Consider the following 15,106-nt stretch of genomic DNA (forward strand, 5'->3'; position numbering starts at 1 on the left):
GCAGCTATTGTGTGAAATTAATTTCTCAATTTTTAAAGCAGCGTGGATACATTCACGACGTCGATCGATTACTAGGATATTTCTAACTTAATCGCGGTTATATAAAATGAGACATAGAAAGTTATTATGAATCATTAAATGTTCTTTCTATTTCACTAAACTTTAATAGGAACAAAAATCCAATTTTTAAAGTAATTATATAATCTAATAATTATATAAACTAATTTATTTAATTATAAAAAATGATTTTTATTGTTATTCTTTTTGAAACAACGCGACACTGTTTCTAGCAAAAATGTCATATAATATCGGTAAATATGTATTGCTTGAAAATATTATTATTTTTATTCTAAACTTTGAAAATTTGTATCTTGTAAAGTTAATATAATATTTTGCATATCGAGATTCAATTAATTAAAAATTTCTCTTGCGTATTTGTATATTATTTCACTTGCAATAAATCTTGTTCTTAGCAGAAGAGTAAAAACGACAATCGACCAGGCCTTACTGACGCAAGTTGGCGAATTGCCCGATCTTGGTGATCTGGGCATGGTCTTAATTGCGACGGCGGGGCGATGACGCTCAATCACCGTCCATCATTATCAGCAGGGGTCCCTCAGGACTCGCCCAGCTTCCTGCTCCCGGTTTCGGTCCCGAATCTAATCTCTGACAACGATTCTCGCTATCTAGCGAGGAACGTCGTGAAAACGCGCGCGACTGTTGCAGTCAGGAGGCGGTATGAGAGACCGTTCTCATCATTACCGAGATCATCACGGACACGCCATGCCCCTGGAGGAGGTTCAGGGATTATTACTTCCACCCTCCAGGACAGGTGAGTTTCACTTCTTTTCTATCTATCATTATTAATACAGAGATAAGAAATCATTCGTAACTTGTGCGCCAGGTTTATTTCCAATTATAACTAAAGAATGAAATATATGTTATTGTACAGCGAAACAGGTTGAAATGTCTTGTTTATGTTCTTCTTATTTTTGAACGAAAAGACGGTATTTACAGAAAAAGAGAAAATATAACTGTAAGACAATTTAAACGATTTCTTTGTTTATTTTCATATCAGTGTCGATATAAGAAACACATACAAAAATATCGAATTTTCAGATATTAACATAAATGTATAATAAGAAGTGTACACAATACAAGATCAGTCGTCAATGAACGAGCGTGCAGACAAAATCATAAATAATTTTCATAAGAAAGAGATTAGTAGGAAATTGTTTTATTTTGTTGTAGCAATTTATTTATTATATTATCGCGTATGTTTTCTCTTTAATACTAATTCGATGCATTTTTTCCCCTAAAATTTGTATATATTTTTTTTTCAAGCAACAATAACCAAAATGTATTATTCGATTTCGAGAAAATCAATTCGAAATATACCGTACAAACATCTCGTGCGTATATTTTTTCCTCTTGCATGTGCGACCATTGTTTGATGTTGATGTGGATGCGTGTTTTTTGTCAGGGACGAATCAAAGAAGGATATTTATCATTGGACTTGTCAGATTGTAGTTCTATATGATGAATGTACGAACATGTCGGCTGTTTCTTTTATACAGTAGTGAACATTTCCTTTTGTAGGAATCTGAGAGAATATAAAGAATGTAATTTTTCATCTCGCTTTATTTCTTTTTTGCTAATATTTACTCGTTCACTAATATAAGGTTTATTCTTTTTTTTATTTTTTACAATAGTATTGTTATATTCAGATACGCAAATTATATATGTGCACAGGCATGATATAAAAAAAATGTAAATATACGTAATTTTAATTTACGAAACTTGAGTTAACAGAAAACAGAGTTGAGTACTTTGCGCTTTATTATTTGAAAGGATAATTTCAGCCCTCTTGTTTAAAGTTAGGACCCTTTTATTACACTCCCTTCAATTATATTTTTTTAATTTTATTAAACTTCAGATCTCAAACTGTAAGATACTTTACGTAATATCTTGCACACCGCCAACCGCACTGTTTTTTAATGTTCGTTTAAAAAAAAGAAACTCTTATCCGAGTGTACATCGATATTACTTATGGAAAGCAATTTTTTGTCGTTTAGAGATAAACTGTTTTGCAATTTAAATGCAATTCGATTTTTAATCGTACCTGTACGTATACATTGTTTATTACGTGTATCATCAAAATACTATATCCGCTTTATTGGAGGGCGCAGAGGTTAGTCTTGCGACCAGTGGAGGATTACGAACAGATTACCAGTCGTGTACGTGCGAGAGTTGAAGCGTGAATGTGTACATTCAATGCCTCGAAATAACTCTCTTTCTCTCTTGATTCACCTCTTATTAAATTCTCATGAAAATCCAACCTGAATTCCGACGACGGAAAACGCGCTTATATATAATTCGTGTAGAAACTCTAGCTTTACGAGTATTGGCCCGTGAATCGTAAAACTTCAACGTTTCTCTTTATTACTGTAACCGTACATGCGTGAAGATCAGCAATGAAGCAGTAGTTTACGACACCCCAGATGAATGTTCATCTGACAGAAGGATACATATCCAGTTTTTATGAAGAGGCGCTTTAGGGACACAGGCGAACTAGAGTCGTATTCTAAATATTCAAATTTCTTACACACCCCCAACTTGTTTTCAACTAGATAACGTTGTTCTATGAGAGAATAAAATTTAAAATATGTTAAGTTTAATGATACAATATGTGCATATGTGCATAACACAAAATTGATTTAAAATTAATGAAAAGAATCTTTATGAAAATTATACAATTGACATGTGATTTTTGTTCTATTTACATGGTTTTATATATGTATATAATTGTTTGTGTCCGCCTTTGATAAAAATTTTCATCATTTTTTATCTCAAAAAAAATGGTATATTTAGTTTTGTTTTGTTGTCAGAAAGTGTGATATTTTTTCTCGAAATGAATTTACTTTGATATTTTTATGATACAATTTTCTAGAGTTTTTGAAATATATATAATCTAAAATGAAATATACAAAAATGTGATACTGCGGTAAATTCGGCATAATTGTTTATTATCGAATCTGTCAATTTTATATAATAATTACACGATACGTTCTCACACACACAATTTAATTTAATGACATGCTAATATCTTCTATAATTCGTAAACGGGACACCCCGGCCGCAAATTGCATGAATAAATTTTCTTCCGTATTAAAACTTCCGCCATCCTTACGTGCCGTAGGGTGAATAGTTATAAATCAATAAACGTTGCATTGGCCGATCGTATATCGAATTATCACGCGAACGAATCGTGGCCAACCGAGGAGACGATTTTATACTTCCGTCCGTTCCGTAAAATAAATTCAATTTTAACTCGACTCATTTGAGGATGAGGCAAATGACACGGGAGTTAATTACCACTTAGTAACATCCCTGCGAAGTGGTGATTCCTATCCTTTTCCATCACCCTTTTCGGAGGCCTCTCTCAGCACGATTATTATTTCTTAATGATAATTTTGCACAACAAGGTGGCTGACGAGGCTGACGAGCACGCGATATTGTACATGTAATTAGTAGAAAAGGTAATTAACATAACTAACGAAATGTATTCTGATTAGCTTTTCATTTTTTACGGATTGCAAATTTTAAATTAAGAACAGCATAAATGAGCTTTTTGTAAAAATATTATTAAATGGTTTTATTAATTGTGTTATTTGTTTTACTCTCGAGTAATTTGAGCTAAAAATAATTCTCTTTACACATTCAATTGCAGTTAAAACTATTAGTAAAAAATATTCGGATCAATTAAATGCCCCAGCATGTTTATTACATTTATATCAACATATCGCGTGTATTGTAAATCATAGATTATATAAGATACTTGTACATAACATAAGAAAAACTCATTTATAAAATTAATGTTTGTTTTTAGATTTGCGGTTAATTATTTATTTCATAATTTTATATTATATATATATAGACAGGTATACAGAAAGCAATCTTTTAATTAAAAGATGCTTTATGAGCGATTACGATTCTCTGTTTTTATAAAGCTGCGTGGGCGTATTAAGAGAACGCTTTTATATGATTTTCATTTTCTCGCTAACGAATTGACTGATTCTCTTTCGCCCAATTACAATTCGCCCTTCAATTTCGTTATGAAGAAACGGCGGGGACTTAATTACCTCTTCCCGCGTTTATTCGGTCATTATTTTTAACGAGCCGGTTCACCATAGTCTCTCTCTCTCTCTTTCTCTTTTTGTTTTACGGTAGGTAACCGGGGACCTCTGAATGTGACGATTGTACAGGTCGGTAGAGGAAATGGAAGCGGTGGAGATGGCGGAAGTGATTTACTGAGATTGGAGCCGCCGTCGGATTTAAGACCGTCGCCCCTATCTGACACCAGTACTACCTTGCAGTCTGACAACAATGTCACCTTGACCGGAGGTGAGAGATATACGCCGATATTACTCGTTTCAAAAATTGCCGAGATATTTGTCTCAAGTACATACATATGTATTTAGTTTTCATTCTTTACAACTTTAACGAGCATTCATTGCAGTCATATATTGGATAAATAGGATATCGATAAAAGTCGTATAAATTTTTCTCTTTCACTACATATCGAGATAAATTTATTTCGTATAATAGATTTTATTGGATAAACACATCGATTTCGTAAATAGACTTTCACAAATATAAATACCTAATAATAAATTGAAAAAATTATAAATATCGAATTACGTATATACCACAATAGCACATTAATCGTTATTTCGGGAACTATCAGTATGTATTATTTAAGTATTGATGATTGAGCTTCGTTCACTTTCGGTGTGTAATAGGTTGTGTGTCGTAGGTTGTGTGTCATATCCTGTAATCGGAAACGTTTTAGCAAGAAGTTTTCGGTTACAGTCAGTTTGCCAAAGATCGATGAAAGTAAAAACAAGTCAAAGTGCATTAAGAATAGATAGGAAAAAGGCGTTACGTTAATGCCCTATTTTTAATGCATTTTAATGTAATCGATATATATAAAATTATTTCTTTGATTTTATAAATTACATAAATTTATCGTTACAGCTTTGCATTTTATATTCGAAAGTTTTAATGGAGTTTTATGAAGTTTAGGAAACAATAATTTGCATACGATAATTCAATCGGAAGATTCCTCCTATTTTTAATATAAAGGAAGAAAAGAAGATTAATGAGAGCCAAATGCGCAAAACTGTGTGTGTGTGTGTGTTAAGTGGTTGCTATCTTAACACGAAGTAAAATTGCAACATTGATAAATCTCCAGGTGTTGACCCAAGACTGTTGCTGGGAACCGGTGGTGATCGCACCTGGGAAGGTCGTTACCACGTGAAGGAACATCGACGTGCTGGAAAAGCTACTTTTCAAGGTCAAGTTTACAACTTTCTGGAACGTCCCACCGGTTGGAAGTGCTTCCTGTACCACTTCTCTGTGTAAGTAATGACGATATTCATTATATGCATGCGGTTTTTGGCACGGCTTTCTAGTAGAGTACTTAATACATTATTCATGCCTTTGATGTATAATGTTATCAAAGACGAAATATTCATAATGGATATCGAAAATAGCGTCCTTCATTTCTTATGGTGGTGTGCTTTATTTCTTAACTATTAACATTGCATAGGATGTTTACAGTTGCAAATAGGAGATTTAATATAAAAAATAAAATAAGTCCGCGGGATCACGTACCTTATTCATTCGCCTTATCAATCGCTCGCAACGCTCGATACATCAAAAAGGAATTAACACATTTGATGGCTCTCTACAATATCAATCTTTATTGTCACTTAATAAACATTATTAATACACTGCAAAAAGATTGATGGGAGTTCCAAAATTTCTCTCTACCTCAGATCTGTTTTCTGAGTAGTGATTAATATATGTATATAAATTATTTAAAAGGAAGACGGATACTTTGCCATAATTCATAAACTAATCTTATTGTTAGCCTAATAATTAATAAACAAGATTTCCTCTCAAATGACAATTTAGAAGATAAAAGATTACGGGAGATTTGCCTTTAAAACCGAGTGGAAATAAATCGAAGAACTCGAAGAAGAATGGTTTTGATAAAATATACAGTTATTTATGTACTTTCGCATTTCTGTTGCATAACTCGAAGCTTGCAGAAAGAAGAAGTTACGAGATCGTAACTTCTTAAAGTTTGCTATGAGAAATCTATACATTTCCGAATGATATTTTCTTGGATCGTAATTTATGGTTAGTATAATGGATGTTATAGGAAACGCAATTGTTTATTAGAAATTTATATGACGAAACGAAATAACCATCTGTATACGAAGCGTTTTATGCTTTCCCCAGAGTATTTCTTCAATTTCCTATGTCAATAAATAATAAAGGTTTATCACACTATACATAGACACAATACGCGATCGTTTATCAGAGTTTATCGTAAAAACTTGATGAAAGAAGTTACGATATGGAATTTTATATATGTAGGAAATAATACATTATGCATACATATTTTTTAAATTGAATTTAAAGTGCTTGTATAATGTATTATTTTAATACAGTATTAATTAAATACAGCATTATTATGATAATATCGAATTTGATACATAATTATGACAGTACTATCTTTCTCTAAAATACACATTTATAATTAGAAATGTGTATTTTTTAACAATTAATTGCTTTACATTTTTTATCGCTCATAAAACATTATTTGAATTAATCGATGATTTTTCAAAATTTTGCAGCTGTTTGTGTTGAAGATATCTTCTAGATTTTCAAATAATTTCATAATATATAACGAGTACAATTTTTTTTGAATATTTCTATTAAGCGATGTACTTTTTACAAAATACAGATATACACAAGAAGATAAAGAAATATAATAAATTACTTTTATTATTCATTATTTTCAGGACATATTTATTAAACATTAGGCATTTATACGAGCCAGTTTTCTAGCTCGCCTAGCTTAAGTTTGATGCGCATAGATGGCGGACCACATATTAGTATTAACTACTTGAGGTCTGATCAATATTCTCTTTCTACCATTTATCCAGAGTGAATTTATGCAGGAACCTGTATACCTAAAGTATGCAGCTTTTATTGTAAATTTTCAACATTCTACACAAGAATTTTGTGCTCTCGAGCTGCGAAATTATTATTAAAAATCGCATGTAAGAGATATTAAAAGAAAAAAAAAACAGAAAATGCTTTTTGAATTATTAAATATTTTGGCCGATTTAAAATCGATTTTTTTCTTAGCAAACTTTAATCATATAACTTTTCAATTTTCACTATTATATGCATCTTTGTAATTCTTATTAAAATTTTGCTTACCTGAAACTGTCTAACATAAATATTGTTCATAACACTTGCTTTTATTTCGTTGAAATTGAATCCAGAGGAAAAATACTTAAGTACTTTAATAGACAATTATTCGGAAACTATTACTTTTTTAAAAAATATTGATTTTAAAATAATAATCAAGAAATAGATATATGTGATAATCGAATTAGCCTTAATTTAATCTGGTTGTTTTAGGATACTTTATATTTTACTGTGATAGAATTTGCAAATATGCAACATAAGTGTAATATATAAAAAGTAAACATTTATGTTACATATATTAATATTATCTAAATTGGTAATTCATGTGATAACAAAATGCAAAAAAATATGTGAACACGTTGTTTAGGATATTGATTATTGGTTTACATAATTCACGCAAAATTATGACATTCGATTTTATCGGTTCGAATATTTTGCTAGTAGCAAAATGTAGATAGAAGATTCGCGTTATCACGAGGATCCTCGACATTATCCTTCTTACATTAGATCAAGCGATATATTGACACGGAAATGGAGGGGAATGAGAAGTGGACACTGATATCAGGGTCCTTTGGAGGGTCACGTTACTGTCGGTGAAAGAAAATATACGAGGGTTTCTGTGCCAGGTGATATTCTACCGTAAACCCTCAGCATTAAATAACATCTGTAGGATATGCGTGGGCCAGGAATAAATTTGGCATTACGCAGTTGTATCCAGATACTTTGTCAGGTCAGCAGGTTAGCATGTAGGTCACATCTAAACCTGCTGCTTTGTACACTAGAGATCATTATTCCTCGGGATATCATGGCACGAGGAAGGAGAGATTAGCGTGTCTAGTATATTCACAGAGTGGGGTTATTAGTGTTGCTAATACTGTATAATACTCCGTATTATATTTATCTTTAGACTTGTGTTATAGAGTAATTCATAGAAATTAATAATTTATTAAACTTAAACAAATACTGCAGCTAATATATATCTAGAACTAATAAATCGATATCGATATCTAATAAATCGTTTATTATAAAATAAAATAAATTTAAAATATTTAGGAAATGTTTACACTAATCGTGAAAATTTTGAATAAAATATATGTTCGTGGATTTTTTTTTCATAAATTACGAAATTAAATCACGAGAAATTAAAATTTTTCGTGTTATAATTAGTTTATCAAACAAGATATTATAAAGAAGATATGATTTATTTCTTACGAGACATTTTAAGATCTATCTATTGAACATAAGACATGTTTTATTAAAGCAAACTTGTTACAATAACATGGATATGTTTTGTCGTAGGTTTCCAATATATAATGGAACACCCATGAACTTGATAAAATGTTATAAGCAATAAATAATATTATGATATCGATGAAACACATAATACTTGGCACGATTGTGCTACCATCGATATCATAATTTTATTCGAGAAATAGTTTAAAAATATGTATTGCAAGACATAAATAATTTGGTTGATGAGAGAGATTCCGAGTGTTTTTTTAAAAGATTATTTAATATTGAACTTGCAGATTTATTACAAATATTAATAAAACTTTCATTTCTTATAATATCACATAAATTAAATATAATAATTTATAATTTTGTAGGTAATGCAAAGCTTGTACACATTGAAAGTAAAACTTCTATAAAACTTCCATAAAAGTTATCAAAACTTGTTTAACTCTCTATAAAAAGCTCCGTTATTATTGACAAAGAAAAATTCTCTATGTAGAAGTTATCATTGTTTGAACGCACTTTGAAAAATAAAGCCTTGCGTTTGCCAACTCCATAGCAACTGAATTATTGATGTAACATAGCCTACGTTACACCTGCAGCACGTGCTGCAAATCGAGTGCAGGGAAGGGGGATAACTTTGCGAGAAAAGTAGAATTATCCCTTGCATACGTACACAATAACTACAACGAACTCGATGTTATTGCTACAGTTCCATGAATAGAATTAAAATAGATACACTGGAGATTTCCGACACGATTCTTTTACACGCGTCCGTGTAACTTTCTTTCGAACAATAAAAGAGCGGTTTGGATTTTTATGACTTATAAGTTTGACAATAATTTGAAGTAGCAGCGTTTTCATGTCTTTCATGCTAATTTTACAAGAAAAGAAATTAAAATTATTTATGATATAAAATAATAAGTTCTTTTAAATTGAAACGAAAAAATACAATAAGAAAAAAGTGAAATTATGCGATACAATGCTGTAAAAGTTTAAAATCTCGTCTTTGCAGAATATTATATAAAGTGAGTGAAAAATTTTATTTGGTTGTTGAAGTAATTCTCTATAGAAACAATAATATTTTATTAACACAGATTTTATAAGTAGCGTTTTATGTAAATGTTGTATACGGATAATATTTTTATTCCTTCTAAGTTGAACAAATTTCGCATTACGCTACGCGACATCTTAAAGAATATAAAATTTTCTTTATCATATTCTCGTTGTTAAATATGCGACATTAAAACGAAGGATGATTTTTTCATGTCATTCTATCATGGTACGCATTTCCTTTGACTGTTGACTTGTAGAATATACTGTTAGCTCGAAATGTCCCACGCGAGCACGAAACGTATATGGTAATTTCAATAATTCAAGCTAACTGTCCTAATCCATGAGTTCATTCCTTTCCCTTTACTCCTTTATATATCTTTATATCTTAGAAACGAGAACGGAAGAGCTCCCGCGTGGTATTTCTTCATCTGACTCGCTTATGGCAAATTATGCCATTTGTATATTCAGGAGCCAAAAGTGAATAAATTTATCGTTAATCTCGACAAGAAAAGTTTTCACGAGACATCGAATACGCAGTTAGTGAATAATGTAGATTTATATATGATCACGGGAATCGGTCTCACTTCGATGCTAAAGATGAGAAAGAAACAAGATCGCTGATGAGCTAGCTACCCCGAGGGACACGCGACGTGGTAGGCCAGTCTAATATCGATTTTCTCGCTTTTATAATGCCACATAGATAGGCATGAAACCTCTGTACGAGAATGAGTCGTGTATTATTTGGACGAATCTCCTCCCCGTACGCTCGCACTCTATATCGCCGCTGAATACCGAATCCGACGACTATTTTTTTTCTGTGGCAGTGCGATGGAAAAAATAGAAGTCCTGTATGAAAGGAAAAAGTTCCTATTAGGGGCGATGAAAGTGTCGCGGTGGTTTTTTTTTTGCAATACGAGGAAAAGGAAATGTCACTTCTCTATCGATTGTTGAGGGAAATCTAAAAGATGGCAACTCACTGTAATTTATTTCCTCGCAGCAAATGTAATTTCAAATTTTTGTAACGCTCATGTAATACAAGATGACCAAAGATTATATGTGAAGCTTAAGTAAATGTGGAAATAGCAACTTGTTGGAACAGAGTTTGACGATGAATGGCGCTAATAGATGGTCTTCCTGCTTTGCGATCGTTCACAGTAACGAATAATTTTAGCTACAATCTTCCGTGCACGAAACCCAAATCCGCATTGCAGTGGACGTGAAGTACTATTATATCTCGATGGACAAATGTCATTAATTGCCGCGACCTTTAACATGCAATCATTGTTCCGCTTCTCGATAACTCAGTTGGATATGTCCCGCAGTGAAGACTGGATTCAGGACTTGTTATTGTTAGACCAATGAACGTTCAACCAAACCTTATTAGGATCGAAGATTGTCTGTTACTTAAAACGAGGTCGGTAACGAGATGTGAAAGCAAATAATTCTCCTTTGTGACTATATAGGAAAAACCAACTATTCTTTCCCCTTTCTCATTTACTTTTCTTTCTCTTTTTGTAAAACTATTTCTCTCGCGAAATAGTTCGCGAATGTTAAATGTATCTTTATTCCGCTTTTATTTTTTTATAAAATTTATTTTTTATCGTATAGTTTTTTATGTATAGAATTTTGAAGGAAGTAGTTTTTATTAATTAACGTAGTTGCACGCTATTAACTTTATTACATTATTCTATCTATTCTAGAAAAAAAGTTCTTTAATCCTTTTAATTGAGTTTTCGAAAAATTATTTAAAATAACTTTTTCCCTAACTTGATTTCAAACACTTGATTTAATGGAAAGACGGTGTGAATATTTTTTCATCGCAATCTAGCAAAGAATAAAATTGAAAAATTTCAATAAAACGTTACGGATATTTAACGCGACGCTGTTTGTTGACGCGATGCGCTCAGCCGCCACTTAAGTGTCATTGTCTATCGTCCTGTGCATACGACATGTTTGTAGCTGTAAATGCAATAAAGAGGCGAAGGGGCCGTATCGATTAACGTGTTGAACTGCCATGACTGTGCCGATTGGAGAGACGCGACTCGATTCGATAGACCAGCAAAATTCCAATATCGTACGTAAAGAAATCGTTTCCCACGCGCCACTTCGGTGGGCCATAAAAAGAAATGTACTTTCCGCCGAAACCTACCTGCCTACTCTCGAATGTTGCTCGTGCCCTTTGAAATTGCGCAATCTTTTATTGCATACTTCGTTTTATCGGTCGGACGTGCTACAAGCTTTCAGGGTAATTTCAGCTGCGGGGCAAATAAATTTTTCGAAATTTCCACATTTTTCTACTTTCATTATTTTATCGAACGTTTAAGATAGTAATTTTTCGGATGTCGAGTTTTGCATCTACATTAAAGAATAAATTATAAATTTAACATTGTATACAAAAGGTGATGTAAAATGCTCTATATGTAAAGCTCTGTGAAATTGTTTCGAATACCAATGAAACTTCTTCTATGTACGTATTTCAAAGCTTATTGATCGCCAAAAAAAAAAAAAAAAATATGCGAAAACAATGCGAAAACTTCAAATCAAATGTATACCTATGTACGAGTGTGGTATTGACAAGATTAAATGGCATTGAAGGAAGAGGAATTTATCTGGCATATCGCTCGACGAAGAAATACAAAATTAATTTTACCCACTTTGCGCGGTATCTCTCGGCGATGAAAAATGTCAGCTTATCTCGCGATCGAGTGCATCCATTACTCGCAGAAAGAGGCACGTGTCGATGTATCTGTAAGAGAGAAAGAGGGAGAAAGAGAGAGAGAGAGAGATTGAGAGAGATAGAAAGAGGAGGAAGCGTGCAGCGGGAAAATTGTCGTGACACCGTCGGCACGCCAAGGCTTGGTGACCTGCAAACAGCAGGACGCACTCCATTCTACAAAAGCCGTCCATCAAGCATCAATAATGTAGAAGGGTCGTAGTGTGGCCTTGCCATGGGCATATCGACCCGCAAATATTGATTACTCCCATACATATGTGGCGGCGACCCGCAAGATATGCTATGGCCCTACGCTAAACGTAATTTTTTACCGTCGTACGCACACATAGTAAGAGCTATATCGATAGTATGAAAGAACTCATCAAACGAGCACAATCCATTCTATAGTCGCGAGCCTCATTATCAAACAAGAAATCTTTGCAAAGATTCATTTTTTATCCGATTTTAAAAATTTACTTATATATATAGCAAGAGCTTGTAATGCAAACAATCTTTAAACGTTATTCGATTTTATAACTTTTGAAACATTCTTCTTAGGCTTTGTTCAATCAATTTTAATATACGCTATTAATTACACATTTGTTTTAAGACTTTTTTCTTTTAATCGATATTAGATTTATTGATTGAATAAAATAATTTTAAAACGAAAAGAAGGTACACATAATATTATACATATAATCAGATAGTTTATAATAATCAGATGTTAGATCATATATTAGATATATGATTAAGAGATCAAACAAGAATTTTTCACATTGTATTTCGGCTAGAGATTGCAAATTTATTGCGAAACAATAGTTTTTAAATTAAACGAGGTCACATTTTACCCTCCAGTTATAGTGCAGGCACATGAAAAAAAAAAATGTTTTTGAATGCATCGAAATATGTAAACAACTTGCTATGGGCTTTCTTCTGTATATCGACGTATTTGCCACGCTATTGCTTCATTCAGTAATAGTTAACGTTTCTTCATAATTTGTAAGAATATTGAAGCAGCGTGTCATTTTTCTTTCGCGAAAGAAACAACATTCTATTATGTATCACAATTTGAACGGCCTTTTTCTGTTTTATTTCAAAAGAAACAAATTCGTAAAATTTAGATTACTCTCAAAAATCAAGTTTCCATCGGTTTTTTTTTGCGATTTAGAATCACTGCAAAATTTAGAATTATTTTAGAATATAATAGAATTCGAATGTGAATGTAGCTTTCATATTGGATGAAAAGCGTTTTGATGTATCGAATCAGAATATTTAATATCGAGAGAGCACTATTTCATATTCATATGATAAGTTTTTTCCATCAATTAAACCATGGAGATTTGAATGCGTTAGGACGTATATATATATATATATATATATATTGTACGAAAAATCGGAAAGCTGCTTATGTCGCAACGCCAGTTCAATTTATATCGCTATTGAAGCGTAAACATTGTTAATTTCGAACGGACCTCCAATCGATTTTTGCGGATACCATATTTGCCGCTTGTTCCGTTGTTTGAGAATACAGAATATTTTAGAACCATTGAACACGTCCTCACCAATCATAGATATGACAAGATAATGTAAGTAAAGTCTCCTTGTAAATATGACCTTTAAGGAAAAAGACTTTGAGAGAAAAACTTGAGGACACATACACATATACACACATATAACATATATACATACATGATTTTAACATATAAAAAGAAATAAGTGCAAACTGTACGAGGCAAAATTTAATAAAAATAAATTAGAAAATAAAAAACAAAATTTAGCTACAAATATAAAATTAAAAAAAAAAAATATATATATATATATATATATAACACAATATCTAAAAGAATATTTTTTAAATTGTGAATAGAAAATATTAAAAATAAATAGTAGATATCTTGTATCGCCAGTGATGAATAAAATTAAAAATAAATGTGAGACGACCCAACTGGCTTAAATTAATTCTTATTATTATTAGTTTGATGCCATGTACAAGAAAAGACAAAGACTTGGTCTTTTCTTGTACATGGCATCAAACTAATAATAATAAGAATTAATTTAAGCCAGTTGGGTCGTCTCACATTTATTTTTAATTAAAAATAAAGATGTAATATTCGGAGAATAATGAAAACTATGAAAAAAATCCTTGAAAAATGAAAAATTATTTGAATTATACAACTTCAGCCTCGAAAACGTTTCCATTACCTCAAAAGCAACAGAGATATTAAACTCTGCAACATTTTAGTTGCCTCATTTAGGACATTTAAGACGTAATCAATTTAATTTAATACGACAACATTATTTGAAGCATGATGCGGCAACTAAAGTGGTACTGCTAAATAATTTCTGTCATTTTTGAAGTAATGGAAACATTATTGAGAACAAAGTTATCTCCGAATATTTTTCAATTTTTCATAGTTATTTTCCAAGTAATATCTCTTTAGTTTTAAGATTTTTATAGAACAATATATGCAATGTGTACATTCATAATGTATACGAACTTGTATACCAGATAAATATAAAATTAAAATTATTGAAAAAACATTTGGATAACATGTATAACTATAAAAAATATAAAGAGCAATATATATATATATTTTTACAGCTGTTATTTTTTTTAATTTTAATGATAGATTCTCTGGCGATAAACTATTCTGTGTCAAGTTAATTCTTTTTTTATAAAATGTTATGTATATCGAGATAATATCAAGATAATTATCAATAATTTCCGAATAATGAACAATTTATAAATTGAAACAAAAGAGCTCATCGCGCAAATAAATAATTAAATAGCAAAATTATAGTTTTTACTACATG

The 15,106-nt window shown here is 31.5% G+C and overlaps 1 protein-coding gene across 2 annotated transcripts in view; it reads left to right on the plus strand.

The window, feature by feature from the left end:
* KCNQ (KCNQ potassium channel) overlaps positions 1 to 15,106 on the plus strand; it is a 78,363-nt gene that overhangs the window by 8,273 nt on the left and 54,984 nt on the right. Inside the window, exons 2-4 of one of the 2 annotated variants that reach the window (XM_085482872.1) lie at positions 474 to 832; positions 4,231 to 4,404; positions 5,255 to 5,420. In XM_085482872.1, the coding sequence (XP_085338998.1) occupies positions 739 to 832; positions 4,231 to 4,404; positions 5,255 to 5,420 (434 nt within the window). In that variant the 5' untranslated portion in view covers positions 474 to 738. The remainder of the gene's footprint in view (positions 1 to 473; positions 833 to 4,230; positions 4,405 to 5,254; positions 5,421 to 15,106) is intronic. The other variant, XM_085482871.1, reaches the window with a different exon arrangement.

Source organism: Nylanderia fulva, unplaced genomic scaffold, assembly GCF_048542155.1.
Source record: "Nylanderia fulva isolate GAGA-0341 unplaced genomic scaffold, ASM4854215v1 Scaffold22, whole genome shotgun sequence".
In the NCBI taxonomy this organism is placed as follows: domain Eukaryota; kingdom Metazoa; phylum Arthropoda; class Insecta; order Hymenoptera; family Formicidae; genus Nylanderia; species Nylanderia fulva.